General features: G+C 48.1%; 1 protein-coding gene across 1 annotated transcript; it reads left to right on the top strand.

Annotated features, from left to right (window-relative positions):
- Positions 1-4,889: 4,889 nt before the first annotated feature.
- Positions 4,890-16,315, top strand: RBM41 (RNA binding motif protein 41). The gene is made up of 7 exons (XM_073360747.1): positions 4,890-5,230; positions 8,619-8,735; positions 9,290-9,482; positions 10,372-10,576; positions 12,462-12,856; positions 15,036-15,183; positions 15,589-16,315. The coding sequence occupies exons 1-7, from the start codon at positions 5,223-5,225 to the stop codon at positions 15,753-15,755; spliced, it is 1,233 nt and encodes a 410-aa protein (XP_073216848.1). The 5' UTR covers positions 4,890-5,222; the 3' UTR covers positions 15,756-16,315.
- Positions 16,316-16,348: the final 33 nt, after the last annotated feature.

Here is a 16,348-nt window from a genome sequence, read left to right as displayed (position 1 = left end):
CCTCCTATTGTCTGCAATATCCACCTTACTGGAATTCACATTGACTCGTACTATAGAGATTGCATAGAGCTTCTTAGTTCTGCAGCCTCTATCCTTGTTCTGTGGTTTTTGTACATATGTTCCGAGTATTTTACTCGGTTCTTGTTTGCTGTCTTTAGAGTGTTTTAAACTACAGTGAAGTCACATGACTAACCTCGCCAGCTCAATTTTGCTTTAAAATTGGACTTATGATGACCTATATTAAGACCTAAACTTAGTATGTGCTATTAAAATAAATTTAAAAAATTCAAGCAGTACATGTTTGCTGCTCAAGTTTTAAAGGAAGTCAGATCATTGAACTGGTGGAATTCACTGACAAAGCACCAGGAATCAGTTTGTTGAAGTGCTCAATCAGCTTTTGAAAGCAATAGCCTCTTCTGCAGATGCAGAAAATATTTTCTTCATTTCAGTTTATTCAACTAGTTCAGTTCAATGACGAGTGCATTAAATGTTAAGATGATTGGGAGTTGAAAAACAAAACAGAAGCTTGTTTTCTCTTTCAATCTATGACAAGTATGAATGGATGGTGACTAAAAACAACTAGTTCCATTCATTAAGTACAGATAATACTTCCTTTGTTTTAATAAGTTTTAAATGCATCCAGCACATTTAAGCTTGTCTGGTTTTTATTTGGTTAAATAAAATTTTAAAATGCTGGGGTGGGGAGGGGTGAATTCCACATTCCATCCAAATAGAGCTTGACAAAAATCACAAGTGAAAAATCCACCTAAAGAAATACACTATTCATCATTTTCTAACAGTGTAAATATTAATCTTAATTTAAGATGTACAGTTACTTAAATGTGTATAAATATAGTGTATCCTGCTGAGCAAAAAGTATCAAATTTAGTGTAAAGGCTGTATTTTATTGCAAATCATGTTTTAATGCTTAACCAACTAATAAGAATCAACGTTTTTTAGAAAACTAAAGTACAAATGCAAGACTGAAATCAGTCCATCTTAAATTGGGCCTGTTTCCACTTCTGAAAACTTGATCTGCATTCTGCTGTCTGCAATAAGATGCAGTCTCCCTTCCTGCTTGTACCCCACAAATCTTTTCTGAGATGTCATAACTTCAACCGATCTCTTTTTTTTATTCAAAGATGGTTTATCAGATTACGGAGGAAATGTTGTAGGTGTGTTGCTCCCTGATGCTAGAGAAACAAGGTGGGTGAGGTAATATCTTTTATTGGACCAGTTGATGTTGGTGAAAGAGACAAGCTTTCAAGCTATACAGAGCTCTTCAGGTCTTCATGTAGCTCAAAAGCTCACCCACTTCTTTCCAGAGGAAAATTTGGCACTTCAGAAACACTTAACCCAGATTCACAAAGGTATTTAACTTCAGTAGAAGTTAGGAACCTAAATACATTTGTGGATCTGGGCCTTATCTTCTAGCACTTGTAGTGTTCAATGAGCTCTTCTACACCATATATCGGGGTCCGCAACCTTTCGGAAGTGGTGGGCCGAGTCTTCATTTATTCACTCTTAATTTAAGGTTTCGCGTGCCAGTAATACATTTTAACGTTTTTAGAAGGTCTCTCTCTCTATAAGTCTATATTATATAACTAAACTAGTGTATGTAAAGTAAACAAGGTTTTTAAAATGTTTAAGAAGCTTCATTTAAAATTAAATTAAAATGCAGATCTTATCAGTTTAGTGCAGTGGTTCTTAACCTGGGGTGCATGTACCCCCTGGGGGTGCAAGATGCCCTTTCTGGTGATGCGAGATATACAAGATTTTTTTTTTAAAGAAGATAAATCATCAAAAACACAAACTAAGCACAGGCACATAAGTACAACTAGTTTGTTTCATCAAACCTACATAGTAACATTTTTTTAACGATTAGTGTAATATACAAAGTTTAAGTTTTAAAGTTTTTAAGCTAATTGTAGTGTAATTTTTGATAAGGGCTGCAGAGCGCTGGCCCCAGGCCAGGAGCAGAGTGCTGGGCTAGCTGCCGGTACTCCAAGCTGGCAGGAGGGCTGAGCAGGGCTGGAGGCCCGGACCCCGTGTGGCGGGGGCCGAGCGGCTGGAACCCCAGACCAGCAGCGAGGTGAGTGGGGCCAGCGGCTGGTATCCCAGGCCGGCAGCAGGCTGAGCGGGGCAGATGTCTGGGATCCCGGCTGGCAAGGGGCTGGCGGCCGGAACCCTAGACTGTCATGGGCTGAACTGGGTGGCAGACAGAAACCCAGACCGGCAGCGGTTCACCCACTGCTGATCTGGGGTTCCGCCAGCTCCTGCCAGCGTGGGTCCCAGCTGCCAGCCCCACTCAGCCCGCTGCCAGCCTGGGGTTCCGTTCACCCAGGCAGGCACTGAGCTGAGCGGTGCCAGCGGCCGGGACCCCGGCTAGCAGCAGCGTACCAGTAAAAATTGGCAGGTTGCCGACCCCTGGCATATATGGATTGTGAGGGTAAGTGGCAGTAGACCTCTATCTTCTATATGGTTTTAAACTGATTTTGTTATTTGTAGGAATGTGATGAAACTGGATTGATCTTAATTTGTATATTTGCTGATGGAGAAGGAGCAGCTTCCCTCCACAACTCTCTTTAACTCCAGTTCACTAAGTATATATGAATATCTCCAGACCAATGCTAATAAAATTGAGACGTTAATGCATGATTCCCTTCCTCCTCAACTGGTTTGCCCCTTTGCTCCAGTTGCCACCTGTGATAGAGTAAGGGCCTGAGTCTCCTGACATTTATTGACTTTAACAGAGTAACTTTTGCCTCTCACTAATGTGAGGTCAGAATCAGGCCTTCAGTTGCTATACAAATACATAATAAGGAACAGCCCTAGCCCCTATGGGCTTACTGTCCTGTTTGGATGAAGATTTAGTGTAATAAGGGGGCAGGGACTTGTCCGTACTTGTACAGCACTTGGCCCGAGGGGGCCCTGATTGTGGTGGGTGCCAAGGACCCATAATGTGGTGATTACTAGCAGGCCAGCCTGCATAGCAGGGCCATGGCTATGGTGGGGCTAGGGTGACCAAGTGTCCAGTTTTGGACCAGAACAGCTGGTCAAAAAGGAATCCTGATGGCTCTGGTCAGCACCACTCAATGTTCGGTTTGCATCACCGCGGTGAGGCTGGCAAGCTCCCTCCTAGCACTGTGGCCTGCGGGGCTCCCAGGTCTGGAAGCAGCTGGCATGTCCAGCTCCTAGCCTTAAGGGCTGCTAGGTGAGTCTGCGTGCTGCCCAGCCCACAGGTGCAGCTCCCATTGGCTGGGTCAGGGCAGGGGTGGAACTAGCGCTACTTGCAAGCGCTCAGCAGGCGGCTGTTGCGGGGTCACGTGGCGCATGCTTCTCCTGCTGCTGCATGGCCCTCTTCTCATGTGGCTCAGCTTGAGCTGCGGCACATGCCCTGCTGCGAACCACGGTCTGTCGCCCCATCACCAGCACCCAGGAGTTGAAGGTATGCGTATCCCTATCTCCCAGTGCTGGGAATGGGGCTGCGTCCCTATCATGCATTTCTCCCCATTCCAACCCCCACCCCCCATCATTGCATCCCTCCCCTGACCTATCCTATCCTGTCCCCCACACCTACCCATCCCAGCCCTGTACCCCTTACAGCACTCTCCCACCCATCCTCTCTACCTCCCAGAGCCGCTACCCCCATGTCCCTCACCCCTGCACTCCATTCACCACCATACACTGCTGCACTCCCATTATGGACCAATACACCCCTGTGCCCCCCACATCCTCATTCACCTGTAGCCTTCTGCCTCCCCACATACCCCTCCCACACCCTCCTCTCTCCTTCACTGCCCCCCTCACCTCCACCCTGCTCTTCTCCTTGGCCTCTCTCCTCCGCAAACCCCTACATCTTTTCCCCTACAGCCCCACCCCCTTTTCGGCTGGGTGATTTAGGCAGTCCCTGGAAAAGCGTGTCTGTAGGCAAGTGTGTGTGTGTGCATACATGCATGGCAAGTGGGTCTTTGTGTAGAGAGGTGTGTGTATTGCTGCATCACCTGCATGTGTATATACCTGTGTGAATACAATTTGTAGCCTAACTCCTGGACTTTTGTTCCTCTTGCTGTCTTGCGCACAAGAAAATGGATGTTATGAAATGAATAGACATTTTATGCCAAGTTTTTAAAAGAGAAGGGAACGCTGAAAGAAACGTATTATTTCTTAAACAGTGAATGTTGACTAGTAATTGCAGAAGAGCCAATGTATCATACATTTCTCCCCATCTTTGTCTACCTACATTATAAACTTTGTTGCAGGCTCTCTCTTTTTATGTGGATGTCCAGCACCTACCACCCTGGAAACCTGATCTTTGGGGTCTCCAGGTACTAAACAATAATTGTAATAATAATGTGGAAGTATGTGTTAGTGCATCCTAGATATGTACACATGAATACACATGTGCAGGGAGGTGTGGGAGTTTGTAGAAACTGCTTTATTTTTATAAGTATCTGGACCCGTGTGCATTTTTGTGGCTGTGCTCTATGGGTTTGTATCAGGCTGCAGGAGTGAGCCTTTAATGGACCCACTGTAGCTGTGATAATGGGTGGTCCTACTTCTACATGTACAATTACAATAACTTTAGTGAACAAAAACCATGGAGCTGGTTATGAAAAATGGGAAGAGGGAATGGTGAAAACCTTAGTGAAATTTCATTGACTGTTTTGCTGCCCCCTCTAGCATCATGTAACAAATAAAACCTGAACTTAGCAGGATCCATCTGTCAAAACAATAGCCAGGCCTGTTTGGGCCTTGCCGTGAAAACCAGGCCGTGCTTGAGGGTGGGGAAGACCAAGCGCCAGGGGGGAGATGGGGGGAGATGGAGGGAGCGGAGGGCGGGGGTCAGGAAGCAGGGCGTGGGGGGTTTCTGCGATTAGAAAGCTGGCTGCCCTAGCTGGGCAAAGGCCTGTAGCTCAGGCGCCCCAGTCTGTCTGACCCAGCTCGCCGTGAGGAAGCTCGTGGGGCTCGGGCCCAGGGGAACAGAGAGAGGTTGATAGAGGCCGCGTAAGGCAGCCGCGCTCTGGTTGGCCCCTATGGGCCTCCGCGGCGGGTTAGCAATGGGGGCCCGGGCGAGCCTGGCTGCACTACAACAACCAGCAGGCCCTGGAGCCCGCCCCGCCCCTCCACTCGGGCCCCGCCGCACGGTGCTCCTGGGAGTTGCAGTCCAGGCCTTGAGCGGGCCGGGGCAGGGGCAGTGAGAGGTGCGGGGGGCCGGAGCCATGCGGAGGTGAGAGGGGAGGGTTCCGGGTGGTGCGGGGGCGGGGGGTGTCTCGGATCTCGCAGCTGGGCGCTCGTGACTCCCCCGGGGGCAGCCAGGGCCTGGGCTGCTGCTGGGTTCGGCAGCTGGAAGGCTCCTGTGCCCTCCATTGGGGAGTGGGGGCAGAAAAGGGGTTGCTCTGTGGGAGTGGGGTGCTCTGGAGTGGGGGTTGGGGGTGCTCTGGGGGAGGGAGGGAGGGAGGAAGAAAGGGAAGGGAGGGGGAAGTCTGGGTGGGGCTGGGGGCTACAGAGTTGTGGGTGCTCTGGAAGGGAGGGAATGGGGAAAGGATGATGACTGGGCGTTGGGGATGCTCAGGTCGGGGGAAGATGAAGACTGGGGGGTTGAGGGTGCTCTGAAGGAGGGGTGGGGGAAGGATGGAGGGAGGAAAGAGGGTTGGGGGTGCTCTGGGGGCGGAAGGGAGGGGAGATGAGAGGGAGCACGGGGGAAGGATGGGGGCTAGTAGGGGGTGCTGGTAGCTGTAGAGTTGGGGTGTTCTGGTGGAAGGATGAGGGATGCGGGGGTGCTGGGGGCTACAGAGTTGGGGTGCTCTGGGGAGGAAGGGAGGGGATGGGAAAGGATGATGATGGGGGTTGGGGATGCTCAGGTGGTGGGAAGATGAGGGTTGGGGTGCTCTGGAGGAAGAAGGGGGAGCTTGGGGGGGAAAGGAAGGATGGGGATTTGAGGTGCTTTGGGGGAAGAAAAGTGGGGGTTGAAGGTGCTCTGGGGGAATGATTTCCTTGTGTGCAAGTTCCTGTGAGATTCCTTTAATAGAGACAGCCTGTACCTGAATTCCAGCGTTGCCAGCTCTCGTGATTTTATTGTGAGTCCTACAATACTTAGTGTTTTTCTTAAAGCCCCAGTTCCTGGATCAAGAGAGGGCAACAATGTCTCAGCTTCCATTAAAAAAAAAAAAAAAGGTATTAGCTTTTGTGACTGCAGAGAAAAGCTTGAAAACACCAAGTGAGTTTGCCCTAAAGGATCTTAAACCTCAACAGAAATAAAAAGCCCAGTATTTATTATTTTAAAATAAATCTAATTATTTCAGTGCGTGGCCCAAGTCATGATTTTTGAGGCTTTGGGTTGGCCACCTTGCAATCTTTCATGTTCCCATCACCCCCTGAAGTGAGTGAGGACAGCCTGTCTGCTCTGCAGTGAGAGGTTTGAGCAGTCTCCATTTGCTACCAAAGTTCAGTATCACTGATGCAATACCTGGCCTAAAAGCTTCTGTGTTAATTTCTACTCCAGTTAAACACAGGAAAGGATGGTGAAATGCGGGGAGTCTTTGGCAAAGGCAAAACCAAGTAGCGATTTTAAAAAAGAAAGTTCCAATTTAACACAGAGAGGGGTCAGATGGAGTTGGCACATCACACCAATAATTGATAATAAAACAAAATATCATAATGCAACCATTTAAATCCATGGTTTGCTCACGCTTTGAATACTGCATGTAGTTCTGGTCGCCTCATCTCAAAAAAGGTCTTTTAGAATTGGGAAAAGCCCAGAGAAGGGCAATACAAAGGATTAGGGGTCTGGAACAGCTTTTCTATAAGGAGAAATTAAAAACGCTGGGGCTGTTCAGCTTAGAAAAGAGGCGACTAAGGGTAGATACGATGGAGGTCTATAAAATCATGACGGGTGTGGAGACAGTGAACAGGGAAGTATTATTTACCCCTTCACATAACAAGAACTGTGTGGGTCACCCGATGAAATTAGTAGGCAGCAAGTTTAAAACAAGCGTGAAGATGTACTTTCTTACCCAATGCACAGTCCATCTGTGGAATTCATTGCCAGGGGATGTTGTGAAGGCCAAAAGTATAACAGGGTTCAAAAAAGAATTAGATAAGTTCATGGAGGATAGGGCCATCAATGGCTATTAGCCAAGATGGTCAGGGATACAATCCCATGCTCTGGGTGTCCCTAAACCTTTGACTGCCAGAAGCTGGGACTGGACAATGGGATAGATCAGTACTTCTCAAACTGTGGGTTGGAACCCCATTTTAATGGGGTTACCAGGGCCAGCATTAGACTTGCTGGCACCCAGAGCTGAATCTGAGCTCCACTCCCACCCAAGGTGGTGGGGCTTGGGCTGTGGCCTCCTCTCCCCCACCCAAGGTGGCAGGGCTCGGGCTCGGGCTCCGGCACCCTCCTGGGGTCATGTAGTAATTTTATTGTCAGAAGGGTGTCACGGTGCAATGAAGTTTGAGAACCCTTGAGATAGATCAATTGAAATTGCCCTGTCCTGTTCATTCCCTCTGAAGCATCTAGCACCTGCCACTGTCAGAGACAGTATATTGGGCTTGATGGACCATTGTTCTGATTCAGTATGGCTGTTCTTATGTTGTTATACCAGCAGTTTCTAAGTTTTCATTTAAAAACAAAGTGAAGTTTCTAGCTGTGATTGTTGTGAAGAAACCTTCACCCAACACTGAGCTGTTTGCCCAAATGTTCCCCAGTGCATGGCTGTCTGCCTGAGTTTAGAGGCAGCCTGAAACAATCGCTCTAGGAGAGGTGTGGGCAGCTCCATTCATAACAATAAAGTATTAAAGCCTGAATCTTAATACGTGTTTAGACCTTTGTTAATCATTTCACTGTTCATAACTTTTGCAGAAACATCCTGTGCCTCTAAGATTGGGAGTTGGACTTGAGAAGTGTTAATCATTTCACTGTTCATAACTTTTGCAGAAACATCCTGTGCCTCTAAGATTGGGAGTTGGACTTGAGAAGTGTATCAACTATTTCTTCCCTCCCCCTATTCTGACCTTGGTGCAGGCACTGAGAGAAGGAAACAAAAAGCCACAGAACTGTAGATGCCAATGTCCTTTAAAGTTCTGTATGAAATAACAAGTGCAAGGCAATGTGCCATGGGTGGAGCAAGTTCTCCCTTAGAAAGGCAGATTGATAATCAAGTTTATAACTATATTCTAGAATGCTGCCAACTTTCTGCTTTCTTTGATGGTCTCTGATGGCTTTGTTTTTGATTTTGGGTTTTTTTTATTGCACTGAGTCATTTGAAGCTAGGCAGAATTAATTTTTTTAAATAGATCTTCCGTAAATAAAAATTACAGGATTGAATGTGAATTAAAAAAAAAAGTGTTCCTGTCATATTTTAAATTTTCCAAAAATCATCTGTGTGCCTTTCTAATTGACATCAGTGAGAATTCTGCCATGAAGTGTATTTTTAGTTCCATCTTGTGCTTTATAGCCCACCTGGACTGTCACATTGTCTTCCTAGTGTTCTTATAAAGGACTGAAAGACAGAATATCTGCAGAATTATAAATATGGTAGATTTGGGTGTGTGGGGGGAGTAAAGCACTCTCTGTAATTCACTGACTCCCTCTGTTGTGTTTCCATGCCCAGGGTCAACAGCAGCCTGTCTAGCGATGAGCTCCTCCTAGAGGATTTGGAGACAGAGGGAGAGAGGCAGCTGAAGAGCCTCCTTCACCATCAGCTTGATACTGCTGTCTCTATTGAACAGTAAGTATTGAACTAGCCAGCATTGTCCAGCAAAGCACAAGGCTAAAGGCTGCCCCTGCTGGCACTTCGGTGCCGGCGGACAGAGCTCATTCAGATTCTTGAGAGCAGCAGCATGGCAACATTAATGCTGTAGCATGCAGGTGATGAGAAGATATTGGTATAGGTGAATCATTGACAAATACATGGAGGCAGGTTGCACAAGCAGAGCTTCCTGTGCTGTGTCTCACTCAAGCAGTGAGCACTGGAGCACGGCTCTTTCTCCCAACAGTGTCATCATGCAAACACACAGTGCAGTTAGATTTTTCAGCCACTAGGTGACACTGCACATAATAGAAATATACACTGCTTGATGCTCCCTTGCTTTATAAGCTTATAGTATCAGGTAAAAGAATGTGGAGTATGTCCAGGCTTCAGAAGCACAGCATCTCTGGTGCTCATGCTAGGCTGGTGGTGATGAGAGCATATCCAGGTTTATATAAAGGCCAGGATCTTACCCCCCCACTTAACTTCTGAGCCCTAAGGACATCTCGCTGTGCTGTTGATTTGGGTTGCAGGTGCGTGTCCAAGCGGCGATGCTTCGCCCCAGCTGCTCTTTACAAGCCCTTTGGAGAGGAGGCGGCAGGGACTCTGACCTTATCGCAGTTCCAGGCACTGCAGGAGAGTGAGCAAGAAACAGCCTCTCTTCGGGAACTGGGGCTCTCAGACTCAGAGATCCTGCTCTGGAAGAACCATGGTTCAGCAGATAAGGTGGGGAAGGAGCTTTACTAGCAACCGCAGGAACCTGGAATCCAGCATAGAGAGCCCTCTAGAACAAAATGGAGTCTGGAGTCCAAAGCTCTGCAGAGCGTATTAATACTAGCCAATAATAAATTGCAGATTTTAAGGCACCTCAAGCATTCTCCAAGGAATGGCTAACAGTATGTCTATCTTCCATAGAGCTGCATTCACAAATAGGTAGAGCCCTGTGCGGATACACAGTTTATATCCGCAGATATAAATCGGTAACTGCAGAGCTCTATTAGGAAGTGCAGTGACAAAAGCACAGCCTGGCAGGCTGCCGCTCCCAGGAGCCGGTGTCCTGTGCTGGCAGCTCCTCCAGCGTGGTTGTACCACTCCCAGCCCTGCCCACTGGAGCGAACACCACACTCACTGGCAGCTGTCCCTGGTTGCACTAGTGCAGTGGGTGGTGCTAGGAGTGGTACAGCCAAGCTGGAGGGGCTGCTGGCGCAGGGCACTGGCTCCTGGAAGCGACGGACCGCCAGGCTGCTGCTTTTACCACTTTGGTTCCGATTTATATCTGTGGATATAAATTGTGTATCTGTGCAGGGCGCTACAAATAGATTGGCAAACTGGAGCAGATGTTAGCCATTGCCCAGTTAAAGAGAGCCAGAAACAGTGGGGTATGTGGATACAAATAAATAAGGAGCAAAGTAAATGAAATCAGAACTATCAGTAAGATCAGATGAGAATGAGCTCTGTGTCCTTTTAACCCCTCTGGGTGGTGGGTTCCTAGCTTTGAAAATAATGATGTTTCTGCCCTTGTCTGGTGATAACAGTAGCTCTTGTCGCTAATCAGTGCCCCTCTAGTCTGAATTAGGTGTTTTTTCTCCTAAGCGATGCTGCTACTGTGTTTCAGGGCTCTGGGCTAGGGGCAGCCCCTGAAGCCATGCGGGAACGGCTGCGAGCCATCCAGGAGAAGATCACAGAGCGCCAGCGCATTTTGTCCCTGCCGCAGAGGTTTGCTGGCAGCAAACAGCTGAGTCGGCGGGAGATGGAGATTGAGAATGCGCTCTTCCAGGGGACGGACCGTCACTCCTTCCTGCGGGCACTCTACCACCAAGGTACACGGGCTCCCCAATGCCATCAGTGGCCCTAGCAGGGTGGGAGTAACTCACTGAGCACCTGGGTGTGCAGGAGCAAGTGTTCTGTGAACGTAGATCTGGAGTGTTTCTTTCTTGACCTTTCTCCCTAAAGAAATCTTCTGGACTGTGCGATGGGTGGGAAGGAGCTATTTTCATTTTGTCCAGAGAATCTTGCATGAACAGACCGTTTAAAGAAAGGACTCTCTAACATATGAGTCTGCACAGAGCCACTGTCAGAATGAACACGCCCGCACTGGCAGGCTGAATTCAGCGCTCTCTGACAGCTGTGCAACCCTGTTGGTTCACTGGGATGGCATGGGTGTAACTGGAGACAGAGTTCAGCCTGTATGTATAATAGCAGCATGTAACCTGGTTCTCTTATTCATTATTTGTACTGCTGTAGTGCCTAGAGGGCCAACCAAAATCAGTGCCTATCGTGCTAGACAGAGTGAATACACAAAGTAAGACTGTCCCTATCCTGAATTGCTATCAGGCTAAATATACAAGACAGACTCAGGGTTAGACAGAAACTGAGCGGGGAAGTGACTTGGCCAAGGTCACCCAGCAGGGTCAGTGGCAGAGTCCGAACTAAAACCCAGGTGTCCTGATTCCCAGCCCAGGACCCTCTCCACTTCACCACACTGCCTCTCACCCAAGCATCAGTTTTCTCCTGCCCCTTGGTTGTATTCTTTCTTACAGTCTGAGCCTTAGGCAGTGATATCTGGCACTGCCCTAGGCGACTGCAGAAACGCATCATGCACCAGATCATAGCGAGGGTCACATTTAAAGGGGTATTGCAAGCCTAACAATTAGGTTTTGTTTGTTAGAAAAACTGTTTAATGGAGGTGCTTTTCATGACTTATTTTTAAAAATGCCTTTTTGATTATTCAAGTAAGACATGCATCCGACGAAGTGGGTATTCACCCATGAAAGCTTATGCTCCAATACATCTGTTAGTCTATAAGGTGCCACAGGACTCTTTGCCGCTTTTTTTGATTATTATTATTATTGTTGTTTGTTTGTTTGTATTATTGGCGTGGTTAGGAGCCCTGGTCATTGTCTAGGTCCCCATTGCACTAAGCGCTCTACAAACACAGTACAGAAAGATGGTCCTTGCTCCAAAGAGCTGACAATCTAATGACATTGATCCCCATTCCCACCTACAGCTGCAGCGTCCAGGAAGTGCAGCTGCCCAGGGACTAACCACTCTGGTGTTACACTGCACTCTGCTGGGACCCTAACACAGTAAAAAAGCACCCTATTTAATGCTACATGGATGAGGGGAAAGTTTCTTTTTTGCCCTTGCTTCCATTAAATAAAGTAAGGCAGTGTTATTGGTAACCCAGGCAAGGAAGCACCTTTAAATCCCTGATTTTTAACCTGACAGTGTCCCTGAAAGCTCAACAAAATGTGTTTGTTCAAAATAACATTTTTAAAAAGCTGCATGGCAGGAAATAAGCTTCACTAGCTATAAGCACGGACCAGGTGGAGAAAGGTCTCTGCTAGCTGGAGCACAGGGGAACCAGTCAGTGTGCTGATCTCTGGAACATATTGAAATCAAGTGGCAGATTATCAAGTCCACAGGATAATTGAGTTGGGAATGAGAGCCATAGAAAACATTCTGGTAGAGTTGCTGTTCTTCCCGGAAACCTGTTCTAATCTGGAATACCATCAGTTACTGCTGGCAGCCTACATTTTGCCTTTCAGTGACCCCCAGTCTCCTGCCAGAGGCTGGACTTAGCTGCCCTAGAGCAGAACTTTCTGTCTTTGGGGCCCAGGCTTTAGCCCTCCCCAGTAATCTATTCATTTACTTGTGGTGGTAGTCGGTTTTGTCATGTCACCATATTTCTTTACTGTGGATTAGATGAAGCTCAGAAGAGGATGGTGAATGAAAAGGACCCAATGGGTGATTTGGAGACTGTCTGTCAAGAGATGCTAAAAAAGCCATTGACCGGGAAATCCCAGTCTACAGAAAGTGATCCATGCTTGCCTTGCTTCCCCTCCCCAAGTGGACCTGTGGTTAAGGGTACCACACAGCTTCTGGATCAGGGAGAGCAGACAGAAGAGTATGGAGGTCCCAGCCTCCCCGCGATTAAGGCAGCGGGAACTGTGGCCCAGCGACCCACCCTGGGGCCTGCAACTGTAAAGGAGCCCGTGGAGTTCATCCCAGAAGAGGAGATCCGCAAGAATCGTCTCTCGGAGGAGGAGATCAGGAGCATCTCCCGGTTTTCCTCCTACAAGCCGGGAGAGCCAAGCAAGGTATGGTAAACGTCAAGCTGAAGGTAATAAACTGGGTATGTTCCCTCTTCACAGTTATAATTGTACCATATAAGCTGGGTGCAAAACTGATTGGAAAACCATTCCCAGAGAGTAATTATCAGTGGTTCACAGTCATGATGGAAGGGTGTATCGAATGCAGTCCCGCAGGGATCAGTTCTGGGTCCAGTTCTGTTAAGTATCTTTATCAGTGATTTAGATAATGGCATAGAGAGTACACTTATAAAGTTTGCGGACGATACCAAGCCGGGAGGGGTTGCAAGTGCTTTGGAAGTTAGGATTAAAATTCAAAATGATCTGGACAAACTGGAGAAATGGTCTGAAGTAAATAGGATGAAATTAAATAAGAACAAATGCAAAGTCCTCCACTTAGGAAGGAACAATCAGTTGCACGTGTACAAAATGGGAAATGACTGCGTAGGAAGGAGTACTGCGGAAAGGGATCTCGGGGTCATAGTGGACCACAAGCTAAATATGAGTCAACAGTGTAACACTGTTGCAGAATAAGTGAACATTATTCTGGGATATATTAGCAAGAATGCTGTAAGCAAGACACAAGAAATAACTCTTCCACTCTACTCTGCACGGATTAGGCCTCAACTGGAGTATTGTGTCCAATTCTGGGTGCCACATTTCAGGAAAGATGTGGACAAATTGGAGAAAGTCCAGAGAAGAGCAACAAAAATGATGAAAGGTCTAGAAAACATGACCTATGAGGGAAGATTGAAAAAATTGGGTGTGTTTAGTCTGGAAAAGAAAAGACTGAGAGGAGACATGATAACCGTTTTCAAGTACCTAAAAGGTTGTTACAAGGAGAAGAATTGTTCTTCTTAACCTCTGAGGATAGGACAAGAATCAGTGGGCTTAAATTGAGGCAAGGGAGGTTTAGGTTGTACATTAGGAAAATTGTCCTAACTGTAAGAGTGGTTAAGCACTGGAATAATTTGCCCAGGGAAGTTGTGGAATCTCCATCATTGGAGATTTTGAAGAGCAGGTTAGACAAACACCTGTCAGGAATGGTCTAGATAATACTTAGTCCTGCCATGAGTGCAGGGGACTGGACTAGATGACTTCTCGAGGTTCCTTCCAGTCCTTTGATTCTATGCCCTAATGTGGAGCTCTGGGGATGCTATTCTGGCATCTGTATTAGATTTATGGATTCCAAGGCCAGAAGGGGCTAGTGGGCAGAATCCTAATGGATAAAGATTCCTGCTTGCTAATGATAGAGCATCACTAAACGAGTGTGTGCAGTCACCTCCCAGCCAAAGGAGAAATAGCCTCCTCTGCTGGGGAATAAAGGGGGATCTTTGGAGTCAACAAAAGAGATTCCCTTGCTTAAATACTCATAGGATACCTAGCTGCCAGCCATGCTTCAAACCCAGCCCCAGATGGACTAAAGCGGGAGGAAGATCTCTGGCTCTGAGACCTAGACTAACACAGTGCTGCCTCCATAACTAGTCATGAGCAATCTGACTGCCTTCCCGCAATGCTATGTTTAAACCTTGTTTAACAGGCAGCAAGAGCTCATGATATAAATAACTGGAGCCAACAGGAACCGGTGTAGATATAGTGTGATACAGCCTCAAAGAAGCCATAAGATGCCCTCCCATATATGGCTGTCTCTGTCCTCTAAACATACAACCACCAGTGTGGGGCAGGGGGAGGGCTGTAGGGGGATGAGAGGGGCAGGGCCAGGCCCTTCCCATGTGGGGCAGGGGGAGGGCTGTAGGGGGATGAGAGGGGCAGGGCCAGGCCCTTCCCATGTGGGGCAGGGGGAGGGCTGTAGGGGGATGAGAGGGACAAGGCCAGGCACTTCCCATGGGGAGCAGAAGGGGCTGTAGGGGGAATGAGAGAGGTGGGGCTAGCCCCTCGCTGTGTGGGGCAAGCAGGCTGTAGGGGGAGTGAGAAGGGCGAGGCTAGCCCCTTGCCGTGTGGGGCAAGCAGGCTGTAGAGGGGTGAGAGTGGCAGGGCCAGCCTCCCACCGTGTGGGGTGGGGGGGCTGTAGGGGGAGTGCAAGGGTCAGGGCTAGCCCCTTCCGGTGTGTGGCAGAGGGGCTGTGGGAGTGAGATGGGAGTTAGCTGTATAGAGATGGCCCTTCTCACACAAGGCTGTGGTGACTCTTTCTCTCCCTCCTCCCCACATTGTTCTGGGGGCTGATTAGGTGCTGTATTTGAAGAACCTGAGCACTCGGGTGACAGTGAGGGAGCTGGTCTCTTTGTTTGCTCGGTTCCAGGAGAAGGATGGCACACCGATCCAGTTCCGTCTGCTGAGTGGCCGCATGAGGGGCCAGGCCTTCATCACCTTTCCCAGTGAGTCGCTCAGCTGCATCTCGCAGGCCTTTCCTGATGAGTGAAGGTGCAGTGTCAGCTCCACAGTGCACTGTGCTGGAAGGGCCACGCTCCCTGGGATAAAAGGGGAATTTGGCCTCCATGCTTATCTGACCTCAGCATCCCCACACTGCCCCACTGACGAATTCCAGCCCTCCCGTAGAATAAGAGGGGGATTCAGTGTCATATGTTCACTGAGTGCTGGCATTCCCCACACACTGCTCTACTGATGAGCTTATAACAGTGCACAAGAGCTAGAAATAGTCAGGAGAAGACCACATGGTCCTGAGGTCTGTGCTTGAACCCAGTGGGCTTGAGAGCAGAGCTGGTTGTAAGAGCAGTTATATGTGCCCTGTAACCTGAGCTCACTTTACTCTCCTGTTCCAGGTGTCGAGGTTGCACGGGAAGCAATGCTGCTGGTGAACGGCTATAGCCTGCTGGGGAAAACGCTGGTGATAGAGTTTGGGAAAAGTAAGGTGCAGTCATCAAGTGTTGACTCTGTCTCCCACAGCTCATGTGCCACAGACCGTGCAGAGAAACCCACTACTAACTAGTGGACAAGTAATCTGTGGGGCATGTGTGGATCCTCATGGGTTGTGGTTACTCAGCTGTTGGAACCATCCTTTAATGCTCTGATTCTGAGCTCAACATTCAGGTATATAAGTCCCAGCGTGGGACAGGGGAGTCCTGGGAGCTAAGTTCCTTCAAGTGAGACGCAGAGGAAAGCTAGAGGCAGTCCCACTCAGCATGGGACAGAGGTGACGCTTGGGATGACAGGAACAGAGGCAACCTTGCCCGGTGTAAGGCAGAAGGGATGCTGAGGTCAGTGGCTTGATAACAGACACTGGTTTGAAGGAGTCTGAGGATCTTAAATTGCTGTGTGTTTGAACACTCATACCATGCAGCATGTTCTGAGGGATGAGTCCTGTGCTGTATTCCATTCTGTATATAGTTTAAACAAATAGCTTTATGCTGTTTGTACAGGATGCCTGCTTTGTCACCACCTCCAGGGTAGGTGATAGCTGTTCCCTCCTGTTTATATCTGTATTTTGGTGCTGCCGTCTGAATGGCCTTTAAGGGAGGTGAATATGTAAATAAATGTGTTCAAGTTGTATTTTCCTAGTGCATGTCTCTGTTCCCCAGATGC

This window comes from Lepidochelys kempii, chromosome 9 (genome assembly GCF_965140265.1).
Source record: "Lepidochelys kempii isolate rLepKem1 chromosome 9, rLepKem1.hap2, whole genome shotgun sequence".
NCBI classification, from domain to species: domain Eukaryota; kingdom Metazoa; phylum Chordata; order Testudines; family Cheloniidae; genus Lepidochelys; species Lepidochelys kempii.
The sequence above is the reverse complement of the archived record's forward strand: the minus strand, read 5'-3'. Positions and strand labels throughout refer to the sequence as shown.